Source organism: Empidonax traillii, unplaced genomic scaffold, assembly GCF_003031625.1.
Source record: "Empidonax traillii isolate 1590-97213 ecotype Southwest subspecies unplaced genomic scaffold, ASM303162v1 scaffold528:size513120, whole genome shotgun sequence".
NCBI lineage: Eukaryota > Metazoa > Chordata > Aves > Passeriformes > Tyrannidae > Empidonax > Empidonax traillii.
In genome coordinates, this window is record NW_020955721.1 from 111,140 (window position 1) to 131,310 (window position 20,171).

The 20,171-nt window shown below is 38.9% G+C and overlaps 1 protein-coding gene across 3 annotated transcripts in view; it reads left to right on the forward strand.

Moving 5' to 3' along the window:
* TPD52L1 (TPD52 like 1) overlaps positions 1–20,171 on the forward strand; it is a 53,975-nt gene that overhangs the window by 15,745 nt on the left and 18,059 nt on the right. For all 3 annotated transcript variants that reach the window (XM_027897095.1, XM_027897094.1, XM_027897096.1), the window contains exons 2-3: positions 6,325–6,440; positions 11,823–11,971. In XM_027897095.1, coding sequence (XP_027752896.1) covers positions 6,325–6,440; positions 11,823–11,971 — 265 coding nt within the window. The remainder of the gene's footprint in view (positions 1–6,324; positions 6,441–11,822; positions 11,972–20,171) is intronic.

Below are 20,171 nucleotides of genomic sequence, written 5' to 3' on the forward strand. Positions count from 1 at the left end.
TCCTACACCACAAGAAGAGGGATTGTCTGGAAGACATAATGAGGGAGGTGGACTGAATCTTGCATCTATCCCTGGGCAGAATCCTGTGACAGCATATCCCAGAGCTAAGTGTTGATTGAGCTTCTGGATTGAGCTTAACTGAATGGAAGAAGTGGAGAGACGAGGATAAGTAATGAGGACTCAGCTGACCGTGGAGAATGAGGGAGGGGAAGTTCAAGGAGTAGGTTCTAAGACAGCTTCTGCTCCATTGGTGCCTCTTGTGTGAATTTTTCAGTGCAATAGAATTGCTGGGCACCAGGCAAAACCACTTGAAATTAAATTCAGGAGAAACAGAGTTAACGTCATCTGCATAAGAAATAGTGGGAGAAGAAAATAGATATTGGTAAGTGGTGGTGTGTGGGCTCTGTCCTCATGCCTTACCTGTTAGTGGCCAGCTGGAAGGAAGCCTGGAAAATCTGTGCTTCATATGAGTATGTGGAAGTCAATGCCTAAAGTACCATGTTGTTAGTAAAGGACGTAAGAGATACCAGGACATCACCAATGCAGGGAGTTCTTGTAAATGGCTGGTAATCTATTGGATGAAGCTCCTAATTCATTTAGGGAAGCTTGCAACACCTATACTATGAGGTAAAGCAGAAGCTATTCACCCCCCAATGCCTAAATTGCTGTTCTAAACAGATGGAAAGTTAATTCCCCATTCCACACCTTGATCTTTGTATAATTATGAAATAATAGCAGCTCTGCATCTGAAAAATTTAAAAACCATCACAATTTCAGTTTTTCCAGTTATGACCACAGCTAGAAACAAGGGATGATTGTCAGCATTTCTGGATAAGTGGCTAAGAGGAGCAGGGAATGCAACTTCAATGCAAATCCTTCATGAGGAAGCACACATATACTAGTCAAGGTGCACTGGGAGCCCTACTCTGACCATTCAGGTTTTTTTATTCTTTTTTTCTTTTTTTCTTCCTTCTGCTACCAAAGATTTTATGTTGATCTTGGAAATGACTCTGCTACTTGTACAACTCCCCTCTGAGAGTGACCAAATCTTCCTGGCTCCTAACTAATACCTATACATCTTTAGGCAAAAAACCTGACTTTCCCAGACTAAGTACCTGTGTGTGGTCAGGTTAAATAGCTGGGCACGAGAGGAAAACGTCTCAGTCTCCGTTGAGACTCAGAGGAGATCACACTGCAGTCTACAACTTCCTCCAGAGGAGAAGTGGAGGGGCAGGCACTGATCTCTTCTCTGTAGTAACCAGTGACAGAACCTGAGGGAATGCCCTGAAGCTGTTCCAGGGGAGGTTTAGGCTGGATATTAGAAAAAGTTTCTTCACTCAGAGGGTGGTTGGGCATTGGAACAGGCTCCCCAGGGAAGTGGTTTCAGCATGAAGGCTGTCAGAGTTCACAAAGTGCTTGGACAGTCCTCTCAAAACATGGTCACTCTTGGGGTTGTCCTGTGCAGGGCCAGGAGTTGGACTTCAATAACCCTTATGGGTCCCTTCCAGCTCAGGATATTCTGTAGTTCTCTTCTACGCCCAATCAGGATTTTGAGACTGTACAAGAGCAGTACTTGTAGGTGGACTTATAGAACATCCCTTCAAGTGTGCTGTAGGATGCTAGGCTGCTCCATGGTCACCTGCTCTTAAAGGCTGGCTCCATCATCATCAGGGAGTCACAGAACTTCCCTCAGTCTGGGACTAAAGTGTGTGAGAAGGCAGTAGACAGGGAAACCAGTGACTGCTAGGAATGTTCTGGTGGCTTTGCAGTTTAGCACAGTGCAGAGATACCCACAAATTCTGAGCAATAGTGGTCCTGACTCAAGGCTCCAGAGCAGTATGTTATATTATCAGCATGCCTGAGCTGATGAGATGTGTAGCTTGCAGCGGCTAACTAGCAGAGGCTGAGTTCATACTGATACAGTTGTAGTCCAAGTGTGAGCTGGTAGATGCTGATCTCTGTGATGTTCTATTTCAAATATAAATGTCCTAATTGTAACAGCTCTTTTTCCTGTTGCTGCTTTAGCAATGCCTTTGACTATGCAGAACTTTCATTTAGCAGGATTAAAGCTTCCTTACATATTGGACTGGGGAGTATCAGATATCTTGCAGTTCTAAGAATACTGTGAGTTTCAGTGCAGTGAAGTCATTAAACTTAATATCGAGTGGGAATCCTGACGGAGTAGGTTCTTCTGGTGTTTACAAATTTAGACTTAGAAAACCTAGATTGTGTGCAGGTAAATCTGTTTTAGCTCCTTGCACATAAAAACAGTTGGTAATTTGGCAGTAATGGTTCTGACCAGGCATGTATGTATTGCTTCTTGTGGAAAACTTATTTAGCCATTGGGAAATGTTTCACTTTGAAATTTTAGTCTCCCTGTATTTTAGTTAATAAGTAATAAATATTTTCCTTGATCATGTAAGTTAGCAGAAAGAATGATTTAAATTAATTTTATAGCTTCCCCATACTTTCAGTAAGCCATTGGGAAAACAGAGCCTTGAAATGTTACCTGACCAGATTTGCAACTTCCCAACAATATTATTTTAATAAGCAGCTAATGATCATTTGAAGACTATGATTTAAGATAGTTAATTTAAAGGAAAATGTGGAGATCAGTAATGGAAATTGAGATGCACTGTAAAATCTATCATATTCCAGTGCTGCAGGAAATATTTGGCTTGGGCATCTGATCAAAATGCCATTCTGTATTTTAGTTCCTGTGAGAAGTTACAGATTATTTATACAGCTGTAAATACATTATGACTATGACTAGATATATGTTTATCCATAGATTTATATACTGTGTAGATATATTTAATTCCAGGTTTACTGGAAATCAGTTAAGTTCATTCTACCCCCAATGAAGAAGCATGAAACTGAAAAGAAAACCTCTGTCACCTTCTCAGCTTCAGGAACTGTATGTATAAACTGAATGTCTGTTCATGCACATGGATGAATGTCTGCATTGCTGAAGTGCAGATTTCTTTTTTCCTTGGTAAAGTACATAATTTTTGGAATTGAATGTACATGCAGTATTATCTTAAAATTCTGGCTTTTAGATACCTAAATCTGGCCTGCTTGTGTTTTGTAGAAAAATACTTTGACTCTAGGACTTAACTCTAACCATTTAGCGGAATCAGCTCATCCGTTTTTGTGTTTTCATAAATAGTTAGATTAAGTATGTTTAACAGAATGTGTAGATAGATTAAACACACTCAGTAGGATCCTACCATGTTACTTGATTCTTAAAGAATTGCTCATGTGGTTAATTCAAGACATATCAGCAATCCCACTGAGCTCTTGTATTCTACTGTGCTTCTGTACTCGCTACATTTATAACTGATATCTGTAAGATGTATTGGTGTATTTCCCAGGCTGCCTGGTTGAAGGGACCCTACAGGGAAAGTTGAGGGGAAGCTGTGCTTCCTGCACGGAGTAGAAGATGGGAGAATATTTTGGGGTCAGCAGTACTTAGCAATAGAAGCTGTTTGGCTACTACTATCATCACCAATTCTTATATATTTTGTTGTGAATTTTGCTGCAAGTTCCTGTTCTCCTTAGAGACTGAAAAACTAACAAGTTTTCCTCCTAATGAGTAGGAAAATGTTGATAGCTTAATTTCCTATGGTTTTGTGTCTTGTAGTTGGCTGACTTCCTTGAATCGAGTTAATGCTATAGCTCTTCCTGAGACTATGCTGAACTCCTCCTGGGCTAGGTCCTGTATGAAACTCACAGAAGTTGGGCTTTCGAGGAATAGGTGCTGTGATACCCAGAATTAAATTTTTTCCTGTTATTGTAAAACAGATTTTGCGAATGATCCTTTTTCTCTGTTTGGCTTCTCTGGTACCTCGTATAAGGATGAGCTCATTTAGCATCCCCTCTGTCTGTGACATTACTTTAAATCTTCTTTACTAGCTGACTGTTTTCATGAAACTTGTTTTAAAAGACCTGCAACTCTTTTAAATCTAATACAGAATTCAGCAGAGAACAGCTAGGAAGAACTGAGAGAATAGGTTGCTTGTGGTAGGGTTCATGTGAAGAAGTTTAAGAACTGAGACTGGCTTAAAGAAGATTGTGACCCATCGTCATACTGTTCATACTGGAACTGCGAGGTGACTGAAGTGAAACCTTTGCACAGGGACAGTGACCATTAGGGAAGACTCTGGTAGAGGCTTGAGCAAGAAAGGAGAGACTAAAGGATCAGATTAGATTTTGGAGGATTTAAACAAGAAGCAAAAGGTAAGAATTGAGATTAGCACTGCACTGCAAAGGATCATACAGAAGATTGACATGCATGTGCTACTTTGGAATGGATTGTAATGTCAGTCCAATCTTGAAGTTTAAACTTGACCATTGGGTCTAGTTAAATGTTATTCTATTGCTTCTGGTGATTTTGTTCATGTTGACTTCCACCTCTGTCTACCCTATTCTGGCCTCTTTAGCTAGCCATTCACAAACTAATGATGTCCCTTGAGCACAGGTCGGCCTTCTTTTTAGCTCAAGGACCAGTTTCTCCAAGGTCACCTCATGTCACATTTACCCCAAGGCTTCTCTTAAGGGTTTTCAACCTTAACCTTGTTACCCCTGAGATTTTTCCCAGAGCTGCCCAGTACTGCTGCTCCTCCATCCATGGAAAAAGAGACTGCTTTCAAGATTATGGGGACTAAGTTTAGCTTGATTTCCATAGCAACACTATTAATCCTGAAATGCCAAACAACAATTTTGTTTGGAGATGGAGGAGTGTTAATAAAGGTGATTTGGGAGTATTCATACTGAATAAATATGCTTTTCTTTTGTTGGGACTTCAGCAAAGGTTTTCCTGGCAAGATGCTTTTTGGGTAATAGCTAAGATATCAACTACTTCTATATGCTTTCATGTTTTAAAAAAGATTTTGTGCATAAGGGTGGTGATCTTTTTCTGCATGTGGTGCCAGGCAGGCGTTCAGCACCTGTTTTGCTGCTCTTTATCTTCCCACTCAGGGAAGGTTGTAATTAACAAGGCTGAGTTCACCCCATTGTGCTCTGCAGTGAGGTTGATGGTATGAATTGAATCAGTTCTGTTCTGTTAAATAGGAGGAAATCCAGGTACACTGGGGAATGCTAGGTGGAGGAAATAAGAGAAAGCTGGAGGGAGCTTAGTTTTCTGCATGAAAATGTAAAGTAATCAATTTCAACATACTCACTGCTTGTAACCTCTGTTCCCTAATGCAAAAACTTAGTTAAGTTATATTCTAATCTCTGTGTAATAGAGTGTACAGGCCCCCACGGTACCTGGGAAAGAAATTATTCTCTTCCACAGTAAGTGGTATACAGGTGTTAGGAGTCAGCAGAGATGGCTGATTACCCCACTAAAGAACTGAAATAAAGGGAAAAGTGCTGTCCCAGATGTAGTCTGAGGGAGATTTTTCTTCCACAACAGAAAAGATCTAGAACTTTAAAACAAGTTCCAAAGGAACAAGAATGTCTTCTGTTATCTCGTGGCTTGTGATGTTTGCAGAGCATAAAGAATGAGAGGCTCTTAGTGGCTGGAATTCCAGCAATCTTCTCTTTACTGAATGACTGGGAGATAGGATATATTTTGTTTCATCTGTACATATTATACAAGGCAGGCCCATGTCTTGCAAATATCTTTGTATGCACTTATCTTGCTTATTATATTTTTTTCATGGCTTTTCATTTTACTGGTCTTGGATATGCAGAAGAAGAAAGTAACTGGAGGTTGAGTATATTTATCCACCTTTCACAAGTTTAGATTGAGCAATCAAGGTATGCTTCTCACTAACATTTAGAAAATTCAAACAGTAGATATGACATTTGCTTCTGCAAACTGTCTACATCTGTGAGGTTTCAAGTTGCTGCAATCAGAGGTGCTTTTAAAGCAAACTTTGCTCAGTGATTTACTTTATTCTTCAGTGCACTATTGCTATTATTCACATCTATGATTCACATTAACCAGCTTTCTTATTTTGAAGAAAAAGCTTTCCTTTTTTTCTTCTATATTGTTAGAAGCAAGGAAATGCGTTTTCAGGTATTACTGGGGTCCAAGGTGATTGCTTTCTTGGAATGAGAGGTGCTTATACATATTAAATTGCTTCTGTGCAGACATTGTCATCTGATACTTCCAATAGCTTTTCAGAAGCAAAGAGAAGCAGAATCCAAGTGATCTGTAGCAGGAAAAGGCTGGGTTTTATGTGTTTTGTTTTTTTTTTTCCCAGGGAGTGAATATTATAATGTTCTTAGATTTTAGGGGAGGCCAGTACCATAACTGGTATAATCAATAACTGAAATAATTAATAATGGTTGTCTTGACCTTTTAACTCTAAGGCCTTTTGGAAACCCAGTCGATGCATGAAGCAGATGAAGATGTGGTCACTGATGTTGATTTCACCAATATGATTTCTGAAGAAGAAAAAGAAGAGTTAAAGATTGAGCTAGCCAAGGTAATGAATTTGAATTTCTGTGAGTGCTACTGTTTCTAGTTCCTTAAACTGGAAGATATTAATTGTAGGATGAAGTACACATCATAAAGATATGCCCTTTCTTTTGCTAAAATTATTCTAGGCTACAATATTGTGAATGAATTAATTTCCTTATATATTTTTTGAAGGTTAAATATATTCCACTAGATGGTTGTACAGAGAAAGTTAAATATACCTTACCATCTTAGTAAAGACTTGTCTTTATTTAGAAACCTTCCTCAATAAAGAATGGAAGGTGTTTTTATTAGATCTGTGGTATTGTTACAGTGGTTGTGCCACCTGATGGAAAAGATTCTTTTTGTGGTGCTCAGAGGAAAAGCTAATGATGGTTACAGAAGAGACTGATGATGATAAGTACGGTAATTTCACCCCATTTTTGTTTTCTTTGGCACTGATGTGTTTGGAGAGGGTTTTATTTTCTTTCAGGAGTCTGGAACTCAGGACACTATGAAGAGGCTTAAAAATAATAACAAGGAGATAGGAGAAAAAAGGTGGAAACCATGTGGGTTTTTTGTAATAAAGATTAAAGAGATTGCCTAGATTTGGTCTACAAGGGGAGGATGTGTTCAGTTTTAATTACTGCTGCTGAACACCACAGAAAGAGAAGCGAAATTCCAAAATGGAAAATGAGAGAATGGGAAAAAGTGTGAGTTTACTTATTTAAATATGCATCAAATAACAGAAGTCACAGCTGTATGAAGGGGAAGAGTCGTTTTTGTCTTAACTGGAGTATTTAAATTAATATTTCATTGTAATACTAAGTACTCTTAAAAGTCACATTCTTAATGACTCTTGGGTCATTTACCTTCAGTGCTAATTTAGGATTTTCTAGTGAAACAAAAGACTGTTTTTTCCACTTTAATATTTTATTAAGCCCTATGTTTCTGAGTCACTAGTTAATTTTAACTTCTTTGCTGATCCAGTCACATCTGTAAATAATCAGAAGGAAGCTGAAACTTTACATGTTCAGTTCATCATGTAAGTTAGAAGTTGACCTACTCATTACTGGCTTCTCATCAGGATCAGAGGTAATGGGCACACACTGAAACACAGGAGGTTCCCCCTGAACATCAGGAAACATGATGTTTTTAACATGAGTGTGATTGAGCAGTGATACAGATTACCCCGAAATGTTGTGGAGTCTCCATCCTTGAAGATACTCAAAAGCTGTCTGGGTACAGTCCTGAGAAACATGCTCTGGGTAGTTCTGCTTGTGCAGAGGGCTTGAACCAGTTATCCTTCCGTGGTCCCTTCCAACATCAGTCCTTCTGTGATCTCTTTTCCGGTGAAAGGGATTTAATAGGCAGGTGAGAAACAAGAAAGGAAAAAATTCAGTACTTCTTGCAATCGTCTGAGAATGATATGCCTCTCAACGGAATTAATCTGAAGAGTTTTTGGGTGTTCTTTCTGCCTACTGATTCTCATGGGAGCAGAAAGTTCTCAGTGGCTCATGCTAGAAATGCTTTAATTCATGTACTAAGAGAATGCCTTTTAAATATTATGATCTTGACTGACCTAGGAATTATGTTTTTAATTGCTCGCAGCAGTTTACTGGCATTCATCTTATGCTTAAAAAGAAAACGAAACTAAAAAATTATAATAAGGAAGGTTCAGAAAACTTGAATTTAGAGTGAACAAAGTCTAAACTTAAATGAGGCTTATAACTCCTAGAAAAGACTGTAAAGAAATATGTACGGCCTTGCCTCCTTCTCATAGAAAAACCTCTATGAGAATCAGCTAATGTTTCCTTTTGAAAAGCTGTTAGTCTTTACTTTCAAGCCCTTTCTGCTCCCCTGTGGTAGTTTTGTTTTCTTCCATGTCCTTATGTGTTATGTAGTACCAGTTTGAATCTGTAGGAACAAGCACCTTTCTTCTTATTGTTGTAAAATGTAAAAATCATCCTTAATTCTGCTATTAATACTTGATATACTGGGGAGCTGTTGTGAGTACCTGTTGTGCATGTAGTTAAACAGAAAAAATATATTCCATCTCTGTGTTATGTATCTGCTGTATATATTCTTTGTCTTCTTCCTCTTCCTCTTTCCCCCTCCAACATTAGGAGAGGAACAAACACAACTGGGGTTTTTTTACAGGTTTTTTTGTATCCTCTATTCCTGTTCCCCTGCTAGTAGTCTCTTTGTACTGGAAATTTGTCAGAGCATGGACTCACTCTGTTCTTGTATTTGTAGTCTGGCTAACACAGCAGGGCTTGGACTCTAAACAAGCCTTGGAATTTCTACAGTGAATCTAGAATGAGTAACTCCTACAGAAACTTTGAGCAGTCATTTGAATTTACAGAGGTCAATTTGACTTTTCATAATAATAGCAGAAAATTATAGCCCAAAAACTTTACATAAGGCCAGAAGATTATTAGCAGAACAGGTTTTCTTCTTCCTTCCTCCCTCGCTATGAGGAGCATGGTACAGTGACTCTTGAGTCATGATGGGGGCTGAGATTGTGAGCTGTCTTGCTCACTGCTGTCAGTTGTCCTTCCATTACACTTGTCAAAGTAGTCATTTACTCTTTGCTGTCTTCCCCCTCCCATACCTTCAGAAAAGCAGCTATCTGCTTTGATCTTGCTGATGCACAGGTTCTAAGTTCAGCAGTGTTTTACTGCATGTTTGCTCCCAGTTTGAGGAAAAACGCTAATACCTTTTTATGCAAACTTATGCCTAAATTTATTTATGAGTGTTCCTGAAGGTATTAATTAACAAGTTCTAAACCCAGAGGTGTAAAATTTGAGCTATATGATTTGTGCATGTGCTGCTTTATTTTATCACTGCCTTCCTCTCTTCTCCATCTCAGCTTGTTTCTGTCCCCTGTGCTGTACCCGTACAGGTACTTGTGCATCACTCTGTAGTGGATCTGGTTAAAAGATCTTCTGTGATGGCTTTTACTTGGTTCAGGACAGCAAGGAAGGCTGTGAAAGCAGCCAGACAGGGCCACTATGTATTTGGGTGATGTAGTAGTGAAAAAGGATGCTTAATCTAACTTATATTTAACCATGCTGGCTTCTGTTTTCTGTTGGGGCCCCTTAATATTTTAATCACTTACTGCCTTGGAAGCTTGTATTTGTGTTGACTTAAGCCCTAGTTTCATAACAGACTCTGCATTTATATGAGAGGACTTTAAAAAAACACCTAAGCAGGTGATGCCTGACTACCATGGGAGCTAGGTATGTAGCATGCTTAAATGTTTTTCAAGATCCTACTGTAAGTCCCTAAACCTTTCTGCCTACTTCAGAGTCTTCAGTCACTGATATCTGAGCACTTGAGGGCGGTTTTTTATCTGTCATTATTTCAAAATGATGGAGCTTGAGGAGGATTTTGTCAATTCAAAATTGATCACTGTATTAAAAATAATTATTTTTCTTTTGTCAAAAATGTTCTTCATACTTATGCCATTGAGCGCATGGCTAATGCTTGCTTAGGGTTACAGCTTTAGATGTCTATTCAGTGGAACAGATGGAAAGTAATTTCAATAGAAGCCCTTAAATGTTTATGTATCCAGGTACCTAATGATCAGGCTAGCGCTAGCCCATATGGAAAGCATTAATGTTCAAGTACAAGTAAGCATACTGGTGTTGGTTTAAGTTAAATTCTTTAGCAGTGTTACTCAGGCAGACATGCACGAAAGGTTTTGCTGGGGGAAACAACTAAAGGGTGCTCTGAACTGCTGCCTGAGGAACACTGACATTTGTGATTTCTTTCTGTAACCATTTAACCAGTTATCCTCTCAGAAGAGAGACTCTTGACAGCTGCCCCTTGACAGTGTTTCATTTGCAGGTTAGAAATATAATGGAGCATAAAGGACATGCGGAAGAATAAAGCAATTTATATAGTTGTGTATTTTACAGGTGAAGTATTGGCATCACAGGCACTGGTTAACATTGATATCTCCTTCACTCAGATCATGATTTTGCTTTGTGTTCATAGTCTTGCTGCTTGATTCCTGAGCTGCTTGAATAATTCAGATAGCAGGTAGTGACAAAAGAGAAACTGACAGCTGAGGGATTCAATGATGAGACTTTTCCAAGAACAGTAAGTTTCCAGCCAGTTTTACAGGGAAGCAGAACGCATGAGTGTGTGTAATAAAAATAATGCCAGTATTGGTGTCCTAAATATAGCCCTGGAGGTCATCACTGTTTCAGCTGGTGCTTGCATCATTCCCTGCAGCCTATGGAGTTATATCACAGGGAGACTGTGGTTCCAGGGAACTTAGCATATGGTAATCAGATACACTGCCGTATGTTATCCTATTAACATATGGAGGAAGGAACGCATTTGGTAAGGGAATTTCTAAACCTGAAGTGAAAGGCAGCTGCTTTAGTGTCACTTGCCCTTGTTAGCTTCAGTGGCTCTAAGTGCTGCTTGTATGGATTGGATTGGGAAGCTTCCCGATGAGGAATGCAAAGCTCTGCTCGCTGGCAGGAGTGTTGCCCAAGCAGCAGGATCCTGAGCCAGTGGCAGGATGTTTCTGCTGGCCTTCTTCTGGTCCTGTGTTCTGGTCCTTGCCTTGTTAAAACACTGGCTTTGTTTAAATGTTTCAAAAAAATGTCCACTGCAGGAGGAATTGTATCCCTCTGTTTGGGCTGGATGGCATCTTTACAACTTGAAAATGCACAGTTTGGTTAATGACTAAGAGCTCTGAAAAGGATAATCTGCTGCATCTTCTGAGTGCTTCTATGCTTTGGGTAGGACCTGCTCATTCATGTAAACAGTCCATCTATAAACTCTTATGTTCCTATTTTGAAATATATAGGGCCTAAAATACATAAACCTTGTCATGTAAGTTTTATTTATAACATTTTATGATACTCTCAAGTCATATGCGATTTTTCTGGTTTTTTTAACGTGCTCCTGTGAGTTTGCATCTGTTTTTTTCAGGACTGGAAGACTAAAAATCTGCAAATATGAAGTTAAAAGCCAGTGCATTCAGAGACAGATATTTGCCTGAATTATCCGGTCTTGTATTTGCCTGAATTGTCTGGTCCTGCCCATTCCCATTTTACTAATGAATGAAAAGCTGATGTTTGAGACTCCTAAAGCCCTAAGGCACATCTTGGTCAAGTCGCTTCCTTACTGGACAATTTTCTGTCTTATCAGATGCATGTCTATGATGGTGCACATAGATGACACAGTTTGAGACATTAATTTAATGTAGTGTCAGCTCTGTTCTGGGCATGCCTTTGTGATCTCCACAAGCACTTGTCTCTGTAGTTACCTACAAAACCCACAAGTTTATGTGAGATTCATTTACCGTTTTTAACATCATACGTGTTTATCATTCTGTGGGAACAAGCTAACACCTTTCTCCTTTCTCCTCCCCATTTGTTTCTCTCAGCTAGAGGATGAAATTTCAACTTTGCGGCAAGTGCTGGCAGCCAAAGAAAAGCACCTGGTTGAAATTAAACAAAAGCTTGGCATAAGTCTGATGAACGAACTGAAGCAGAACTTTAGCAAAAGCTGGCATGATATGCAGACAACTTCTGCGTGAGTACTGATCTTGATACTTACACATATGAACATACCATGTTCCTCTCAAACTTTTTGGGCTGAATTAATAGCGAGATTGGTGGAAAGAACCACCCACCTTTCATCAAGTGCTGTCTGAAAAGTCATTTGGTATTTTTTTTCCTTTTCATTTAAAAACTGAATTTGTCACTTAAGGAGAAGTAAGAGTGAGCTGCTCCACAAATGAGCTGAGCTGGGAGTTGACAGCAAGGCAGGCAGGGCAGTGGCATCACCCATGAAGGAGCAATCCCACAGTACCTGAACAAAGAGAGCAGAGCAGGTCCAGTGACAATAAAGAGGGTCAAGCCAAGAGTTCAGATCTCCATCTGTACTGATGACCCAGGTCCAAGGTCAAGCCAGGGAGTCAAATCTGTGAGTTCAAGATCAATGAGGTACTCAGCCAAAGGCATACCAATAATATGACTTGGGCTTAAATGCAGTCTAAGCTTTAGTGTAGCTCCAAAGTGAAATGAAAATGTGCTTAACAAGGCCTCTCCCAACTCTTTCTTTCATGGCACTTTGGTCACAGTCTCACCCAAGGTTGCAGAGTTGTGCAGTGTCAGAGGTAGCCTGCAGCCGGACTCAGGGGAGTGGGGGGGAGGCATTTGCAGTGCCTCCTGGTGTGTTCAGTGCATTAGGAGGAGACCTGGAAAAATATGTTAAAACGTACACTTTGGCATTAAAATAATTATTCTTTGTATTTTCATGAGAAGTCAAAAGAGGCATAAACCTATTAATAGAAAATGTAGTTTGTATGCCTCCTATCTCTGACTTTCAGACTGTTTCTCATCTAGGTCCTGTTTCTCAGTGCTGGCTTGGTGAGGATGTATGGCATGTGCTAGGAGGGGGTGGTTTAGAAACACTAAAATTTAGAAGAGAGGACGGGAACAAAAACACCTGGAGCAGAGTTACTGGGAGACATTAGCAACATTTTGAAACAAAAACTTTCATTTTTACTTGAAATTTGGTAGCAAATTCTAAGGTAGCTTTTCATTTTTCCTTCACAACATTGACATTTTCCACAAGGATAGATGTAGGGGACTTTGTCAGTATGATTGCTGTTACTTTTTATTTAAGATGAGTTTCAAAAACAACAAGCCATTAGGTGATAAGTGTCCAGAAATAGTAATGTGGAACTGAGCAGCAGGAGTCCATCTGTTCCCCTGAAAATTCTTATGTTCATGGTCCCACTGCTATATAATTCTGGCTGACACTCATGCCAGTACATGGATGCCAGTACAAATCATGGTAATCCAGCATTCTTAAGAATGAATGTGTTAAGTAACAGAGGTGATTCACTGTTGGTGTACCAAAATAGCAATGGGATAGCATTACTCACCAAGATTCTCTGATTTAGGAAGGAAGAAAGCCTGTTTTAAAAAAAAAAGTTCAAAATATTTACATGCCTGCAAATTTTGTTTTCACTTAGCTGCTGTTCTTCTCTGTAAATTAAACTCACTTTTCTTTAACAGGGAACTTTTCAAAACCACGGAGAACAATTAAGCACCAATTTTTTTGTCCACTTATTGCTAACAATCTTTTTAAGCTCTCCATTTAGGGATGCATTCTTAGGGTTAGAGTGGACTTAGAGGCAGAGGGGTGGACTTCTCTCAGTTCTGTAAAGTGTGTTTGATCCACTAGTTAAGACTCAGGACCTAAATCACAGGATGGATACCACCTGTAATGACTGAATTTTAACTTGAGATTCTGACTATTGTAAAGCATTTACATTTTAAGTGATTGGCCACAGGTAGCTTACGGGTTAACCTGAGCATACTTGACACGTCAGAAGTTTTCATTAAAGGATTGCTATGATTAAAAAGAGAGAAAAAACCAAAAGGTAGTAGTTTTCAAACTGAGGAAGGACAGTGGTCAATGGGCTGATATTGTCCATAGATTGAAGATTGTGTTAGGCTCGACATAGAGTTTTGTACAGTCTGTTTCTTTTCCATTAATTCAAGGCTTAGGGTATGCAAAAGCAATTCTGACTACCTCTAGTAAAACATTACATTTGCAACAATAATGTGCAGCTTTTTCTGTACCAGAATAGATTTTTTTTCTTTCTTTTTAAATCATCTTTGTTTTTCTATAAAGGAAAAGCTACAGTGTTATTTGCATTTTCCAACCTTTTATCAAAGGCACCTGGAAGCCATTCATTTTTAATAACCAGAATCATTATGCATTTTTCAAGTCCCTGGTTGATTTCCTATACTATTCTTCAGTGCATTGATTTTTAGTATAATCTATGTGTTTGGGGGAGGCAGGGTGTTCTACCATAGAGGAGATCAGTAACTAGAGGGCAAATGGTTGCCTTGAGTTTAATTTGCTTTCATGGTGGTAAGGCATTCAACTGGAATGACTTCCCACACACATGTTTTTAATGATTGGGTTTTCAGTGAATAGAGGTGGGTGGATATTCAGATAGCTTCTAGCAATGCAGGGGTTTTTTTTGTATTTTAAAAATAGGTAATTAATTTTTATTTAGATGCTAGAAGCAGGGTAAGAAGAAGGACTAAGGAAAGAGGTCCACAAGATACCTTGGCCTTTGCTAAATATATATATTGCAACCATGCTCAGCTATGTCCCACAGCTTTTTATTTGGTGCTCTTCTGTACTTCTTTGGGGAAAGACATAAGATATTATGGTCCTGGGAGATATTTTAGTACTTTTGAGTTTCTAAGGAGCAGTTGTTTCTGTAAAATTACCCACAAATAATCTCACTCCAGCCTAATAGTTCCCAGAAGTCATTCTTTCTTGAAATGTTATCAGCTGGTAAAAGACGTAAGCCTCCTCTATTTAAAATGGTTAATCTCTTTGGAGCATTTTTAGGAAAGTTTCAATGTTGCTGTGCTGTTATATGTAGTACTTAATTGAGATTTGGGACATGAGCATTCAACATGGACTCAGCTTTTTCCCCCAGAGGCAGAATAAAGATCTATTCATCAACTACTGGTTGAACTATGTGAGCAAACTTAGTTCTGCTGATAGGTAACTGGAGGACAATTGCATGGGTTTCCACAAATAGTGGGAACCTAATGTTTTATAGTTCAAATTTCTGCGAGGTGATAAGAAAGTAGAAGGTATTAGTTACACTGCATGTGTTTTAGGCTTACAATCTACAGTACATGCAGTCTTTGTTAGTATAACTTTAAATATATAGTAACATGTTCCATAGGTTCAGAATTCTCTTGGGAAGTCAGATATAACTTGTGGACAACCACAGTCCTATTGTGACTTCTAGGAATTAAGTATACTATGTTCCCACACACATACTACTTATGAGTGGTAGTAAAAGAAGTGTGGGTGTTTCTGTTCTTTGCAGTGTGTAATCACCTTTTGATGTTTTCTTTACTAAATTTGCAAGTAAATGTACCAGTTGTGTAAGTGAAGAAATTGCATGTTGACTTGAGCAAGTACGTTACCTGCGCATGAGTTTGTGCTGTATGGAAGAAAGGAGAGCTTTGGGCCCCATCAGGCAATGTTCATGCCATCTTGAAAGATAATTATTTTTCTGCTTTTCCCCGTGTATCTCTGTCCATTAATGTGGAGGGGTGGAGTCACAAGGCTGGGGAAAGGGCTTGGAGAAGTTAACTTAGTCTATTCTCATTGTTCCTTTTCCAGAAGATATATGTCCATTTATTTGCACCAGGACCTTCAGCTCATTGGAAGCTCTGTAGCAAGGTCAGGTGATCTATTCCAGAGGTTTGTTTCTCAGGGAAAACCCCACTGTAATTATCATTGTGGACCAGAAAATATATACGTGTGGATTATAGTTATCTGTGTGTATTATAGTATGTGTGTATATGGTAACAGTAAGGATGGGAAGGGAGGCCTGAATGTAAATTGCAGCCTTTGAAATTACAAGGATTAATAATATCCAGGAAAGGGTCAGTGGAAAGGGAATGAAGGAAAGGGAAGTGAGAAATGGAAGGAAAAAGAACTGAAATGAAGAAGAAGGAAAGAGAAAGAAGGAAAAGGAAATGAAAGGTGAAAGGAAGGAAGGAAAGGGGGAGGACAACGAAGGGAAAAGAAAGGGAGAGGGAGGAAAAGGAGAAAGGGGAAGAAAGGAAAAGGAAGGCTGGCATATGTTTAATCTGCATAACTTTGTTAATCTAGTGTGCAATACAGAGCCCACAGACAGTGTTATTGGCATAGTTTAAGGTTTGAAGTTTTGGCCTGGAATGTCTTAAGCTCATCTGTGGCTTTTCTACCTGGAGAGTAGCTGTACTACAACTGCTTCTTTTTCCCCCACTCAATGCTACACTGCACAAATAATGCATTTCACACAACTACATCCCCATTTTTCCCAAGATTTGAAGATTACAGTGCAGAACAGTCCAGAATGTTTGTCACCTTTGTCTGGCATCTTTACTGAACAGTCACCTCTTGCGTGCTGCACACAGATTTCTGGCTGCAGCCTGCAGGGATTCAGTTGCCACAGTTCTACCCTTCCTCTCTCTGTGGGAGAGGGACTACCTGGGGCATACCTCCTTTGATTTAGGCATATGTACCCATCCAAGTGCCATCACACTTTCAGTTAATTCTTAACATACCTGGCAATGGAAAGGATGTCAAAAAAAAAATACATTTGGTTTTGAAGTTGGAATGAATTTCAGGAGAGTACTAAAAAAAAAAAAAACCAAAAAAACAAACAGCAGTTTAGAGTTTATTTGTGGATAAAATAGCAATATGAATAGAGAATGCTTTATGTACACCTTATCTGTCATTCTTATATGCATTTATCTCATTTGAGCACGAGTATAGTTTAGTTAATGCTGAGCCCCACTTCTCCTAGAAAAACAACAGAAAAATAGCTTTCTAGCTGAGAGTTTCTCATTTATCCAGATGCTTTACACTGTTTCCAGAAAAGCCATTCTTAAGCTGACTAATGGTTTGAAAACTGAAAAGAAGCAAGCTGTATAGGGCATGGCTTGTGCTACCAGGCTCTGCTCTACTGTATGGTTTTGTTGTTAATTGTTTGCATTCTGTTACATCTTATGTAACAGCTTTATCACAGACAAGGGTTTCTCAAATGAATTAATTTTACCAGCAAGCATTGATGGAGAGGCACAATGATGAATGAAGATGTACAAATTTGCAGATGTACTAATTTTACAGAAGCTGAATTTTAATTCTCTATAGTTTGCTGTAGTAGGTCAAGTGAAGTGTGCAGCTTGCCATGCAAACTATATGTATGTAGCCTTCTTCTCTTAGCAGTCCATGTATTGTACCTGTGAAGGAAGGTTAGATTGAACTCTGCCATGTGAAGGGCAATTCTATACTGAGTTGAGATGAGTGAGACTGTCCTGTCTTATTCTGCAGATGATGGTCATTTAAATATTTAGTTCTCTGACCTCTCTATGTGGCTGCCGCCTGGCTACACTCCTTATGAAGCATTATTCCTTTGCATGTTGTGTTCTATGACACAGTCTCTCCTTACATTTGCTTTCACTGGCTGTAAAAATCAGCTAGTGAGACCTGATTGTCACAGGATAGTATAAACTAAATGCAGTATATGAAACTGTCAGGTGAAAATGCAGTCGAAATAGGCTGCAAATCTGCTTTTTCTAATTATTGTGTGTTACAGCACTGGAGATGTGATTTATCTCTAAAGCTTCTTTTAAATGTGTTGGGCATATTATCAGAGTATAACTGCAATATCAGCATATTTTGTGATAACCTGTAATAATCAGTTTTATAAACAATTGCTTCTTTTAAATATATACCCTATTTTACAAACAAAATTATAATCAGAAGTTGTTAGATGAAATTCATAGGTCAGTGTCATATGTAAAGGTAATGTTCAAATGTTCACAGGTGAGTGTTATTCACAAGTTTATAATTGTGACAGCAACTGACATAATGTATTTGTTTAATCCTTCGTGTCTACCAAATACATTATAAATATTTACTGATAAGTGCTAAGGAAAGCACGGAATATGATCCTTGTTAACCACTACCATCGATTCTTCTGTGCTACAGAGTATGTTCAGATGCCACAAAATCAGAGAAAGCATTCCTACTCTAACTGAATAAATCAAGTAGCCTGTTTCTGCTTTCACTAATGCTACTGGGTGCCTGGCATAATGCTGATAAACTCAGGGAGGTTAAGGTGCCTTTGTATTAGTGTAAGAAAAGCGTAGACCCTAATGATGTTTTTGTGTAAAAACACACACCATCTGTTGGGTGGAAGGTGCTATTTCTTGAATATCTGTATGCTAAATTATCTGAGTTTGTTTGTGCTGGAGCATTTCTGCCTGTAAAGTTTAGGGCTCATTGGTCTAATTTCAGCTGCTGGCTGACTGACTGCTGAGATGCTGTCAGCTGTCCCAATGCACTGGGTGGTCAGTACTCACCTCCTGATTACCAGCAGTGGCTGCTCACAGGATGAGAGTGTGTGGGCAACTTAGCATGCAGAGCACTTGGTGGTGTAAGGAGGACTTAAGACATACATACAGCACTTTTTCCAATTAATAAGCATCTGTAGGTCTTACCTAGGATATCCAACTTTATTTCTGCTCATGAAGATTTCTGAAAATTATGTAAGCTGTTCAGTGCATTAAACCGAAACTGTTGTGTGTTACATGACATAATGAAAACTTCTGGGTCAGATAATTTATGCTACATACAATTGCAAACATTCCCAGATGTCAAAGAGAATATGTTGAAGAGATCATTGTTGCCAGAATGTTTGGCAAGTCACCAAGTGGATGCTGTAAATATGATGTAACTGCGAGGATAAAAATATCTGAGCCAAAATACTGTGCATCATATATCAAAATATCAATGCAGAGTATAACTAACTACAGTGAGGCAATGTGCTCTGTGGAAAGATAATTTATTTATGAAGAAGGCATAATGATATGCATAATGGTGGAGAGGAGGGAATGGAGGGGGCTTGATTTTTAAGCTATCTATCAGCAAGCTCTACTGAGATGCAAATTGCTGCTTCTTGTCTCTGCTGACAGGTTTTGTATGTTGTACTTCATTTTCACCTTTGCTATTTTGTTGTTCCTTAAAGCTCATCTTCAGCATCGGTAAAGGGAGGAATGGTTCATATCAAAGGTCATTCTGGGTGTTAGTGCTGAAAAAAAACTAGTTGTGTAATAGTTTTAGCTGGATTTATGCTCTTATGTAATGTCAGAAGTACTAGGAACACAAATGCAATCTCCATGTCTTCCTTGCTAGTGGAAATACTGGAGGATGTTGGCTTTACAGCATTTGCAGAGAAGACAGTATTGTTGGAATACCAAAATCAGTGTCATTTCAGCCAATTCCCAGGAGGTGTGTTCTGACCAGCATAATGTTCAGAAATATGTAGGGGACTCTAATGTTTCTCAGTGAAATTTGAGTCTGTCTGCTGTACGTGGCATTTGGAACTGTTTCTCTTTAGAGTTTTACACAGTGTGAAGAACTTGTGGAAGAAAGGTAAGACATGGAGATATTTTATCATAAAGTTAAATATACCTATGAATAAATTTGACTCCAAGGCGTCATTTCAAAAAATCATTTCAGAAGGATATCTGCAAAATATTTGCTATGTGCTTTCAACCTGTACATAAATAGGTTGTGCTACAAATGATCTTTTAGACCTGGAAGTCAAGTCTTTGCCTTCATTTTGTCATCAGCAAAATTCCACTTGTGCTGAATGGTTTAGGAAGCTTCTCTGTCAGCAAACTGTCTAAGACTTGTATGCCACAGGCATTGGAGTTTGGTTTTGGTTTTTTGTTTTTGTTTTGGTTTTTTGTTTGTTTGGGGCTTTTTTGTAGGTAACTCATAAAAAAACATCGTGTTTAGAGTTTGACTGAAGTATCATCATCAATATCTATTATAGGGTCTTATCCCATTCTAGTTTATATGAGAGTATATCCACTGTCAGCGAGAGAATGACAGAGCTGTTAAACTAGTTAAGCTAGAGAAAGAGGGCTCACTGAAATAAGAGCATTGCAATTCTTGCTGGGGCTAGGGACAGACCAGCTACGAAGAAGTGAGATCTGGAGAAAACAACCTTTCCCATCTTCTCTGTACTTTACCAGGATAAACAAAACAGGCATAACCAGTGCCCCTTCCTTTCTAATTATAATGTGTGCTCCTTTTGTCAGTGTTGCAATGCTGTAGCCTTTGTTGGCATTCAACGTTGTACCTGTGTTTGATTCAGCTTATCTAACTGGAGGTTTCT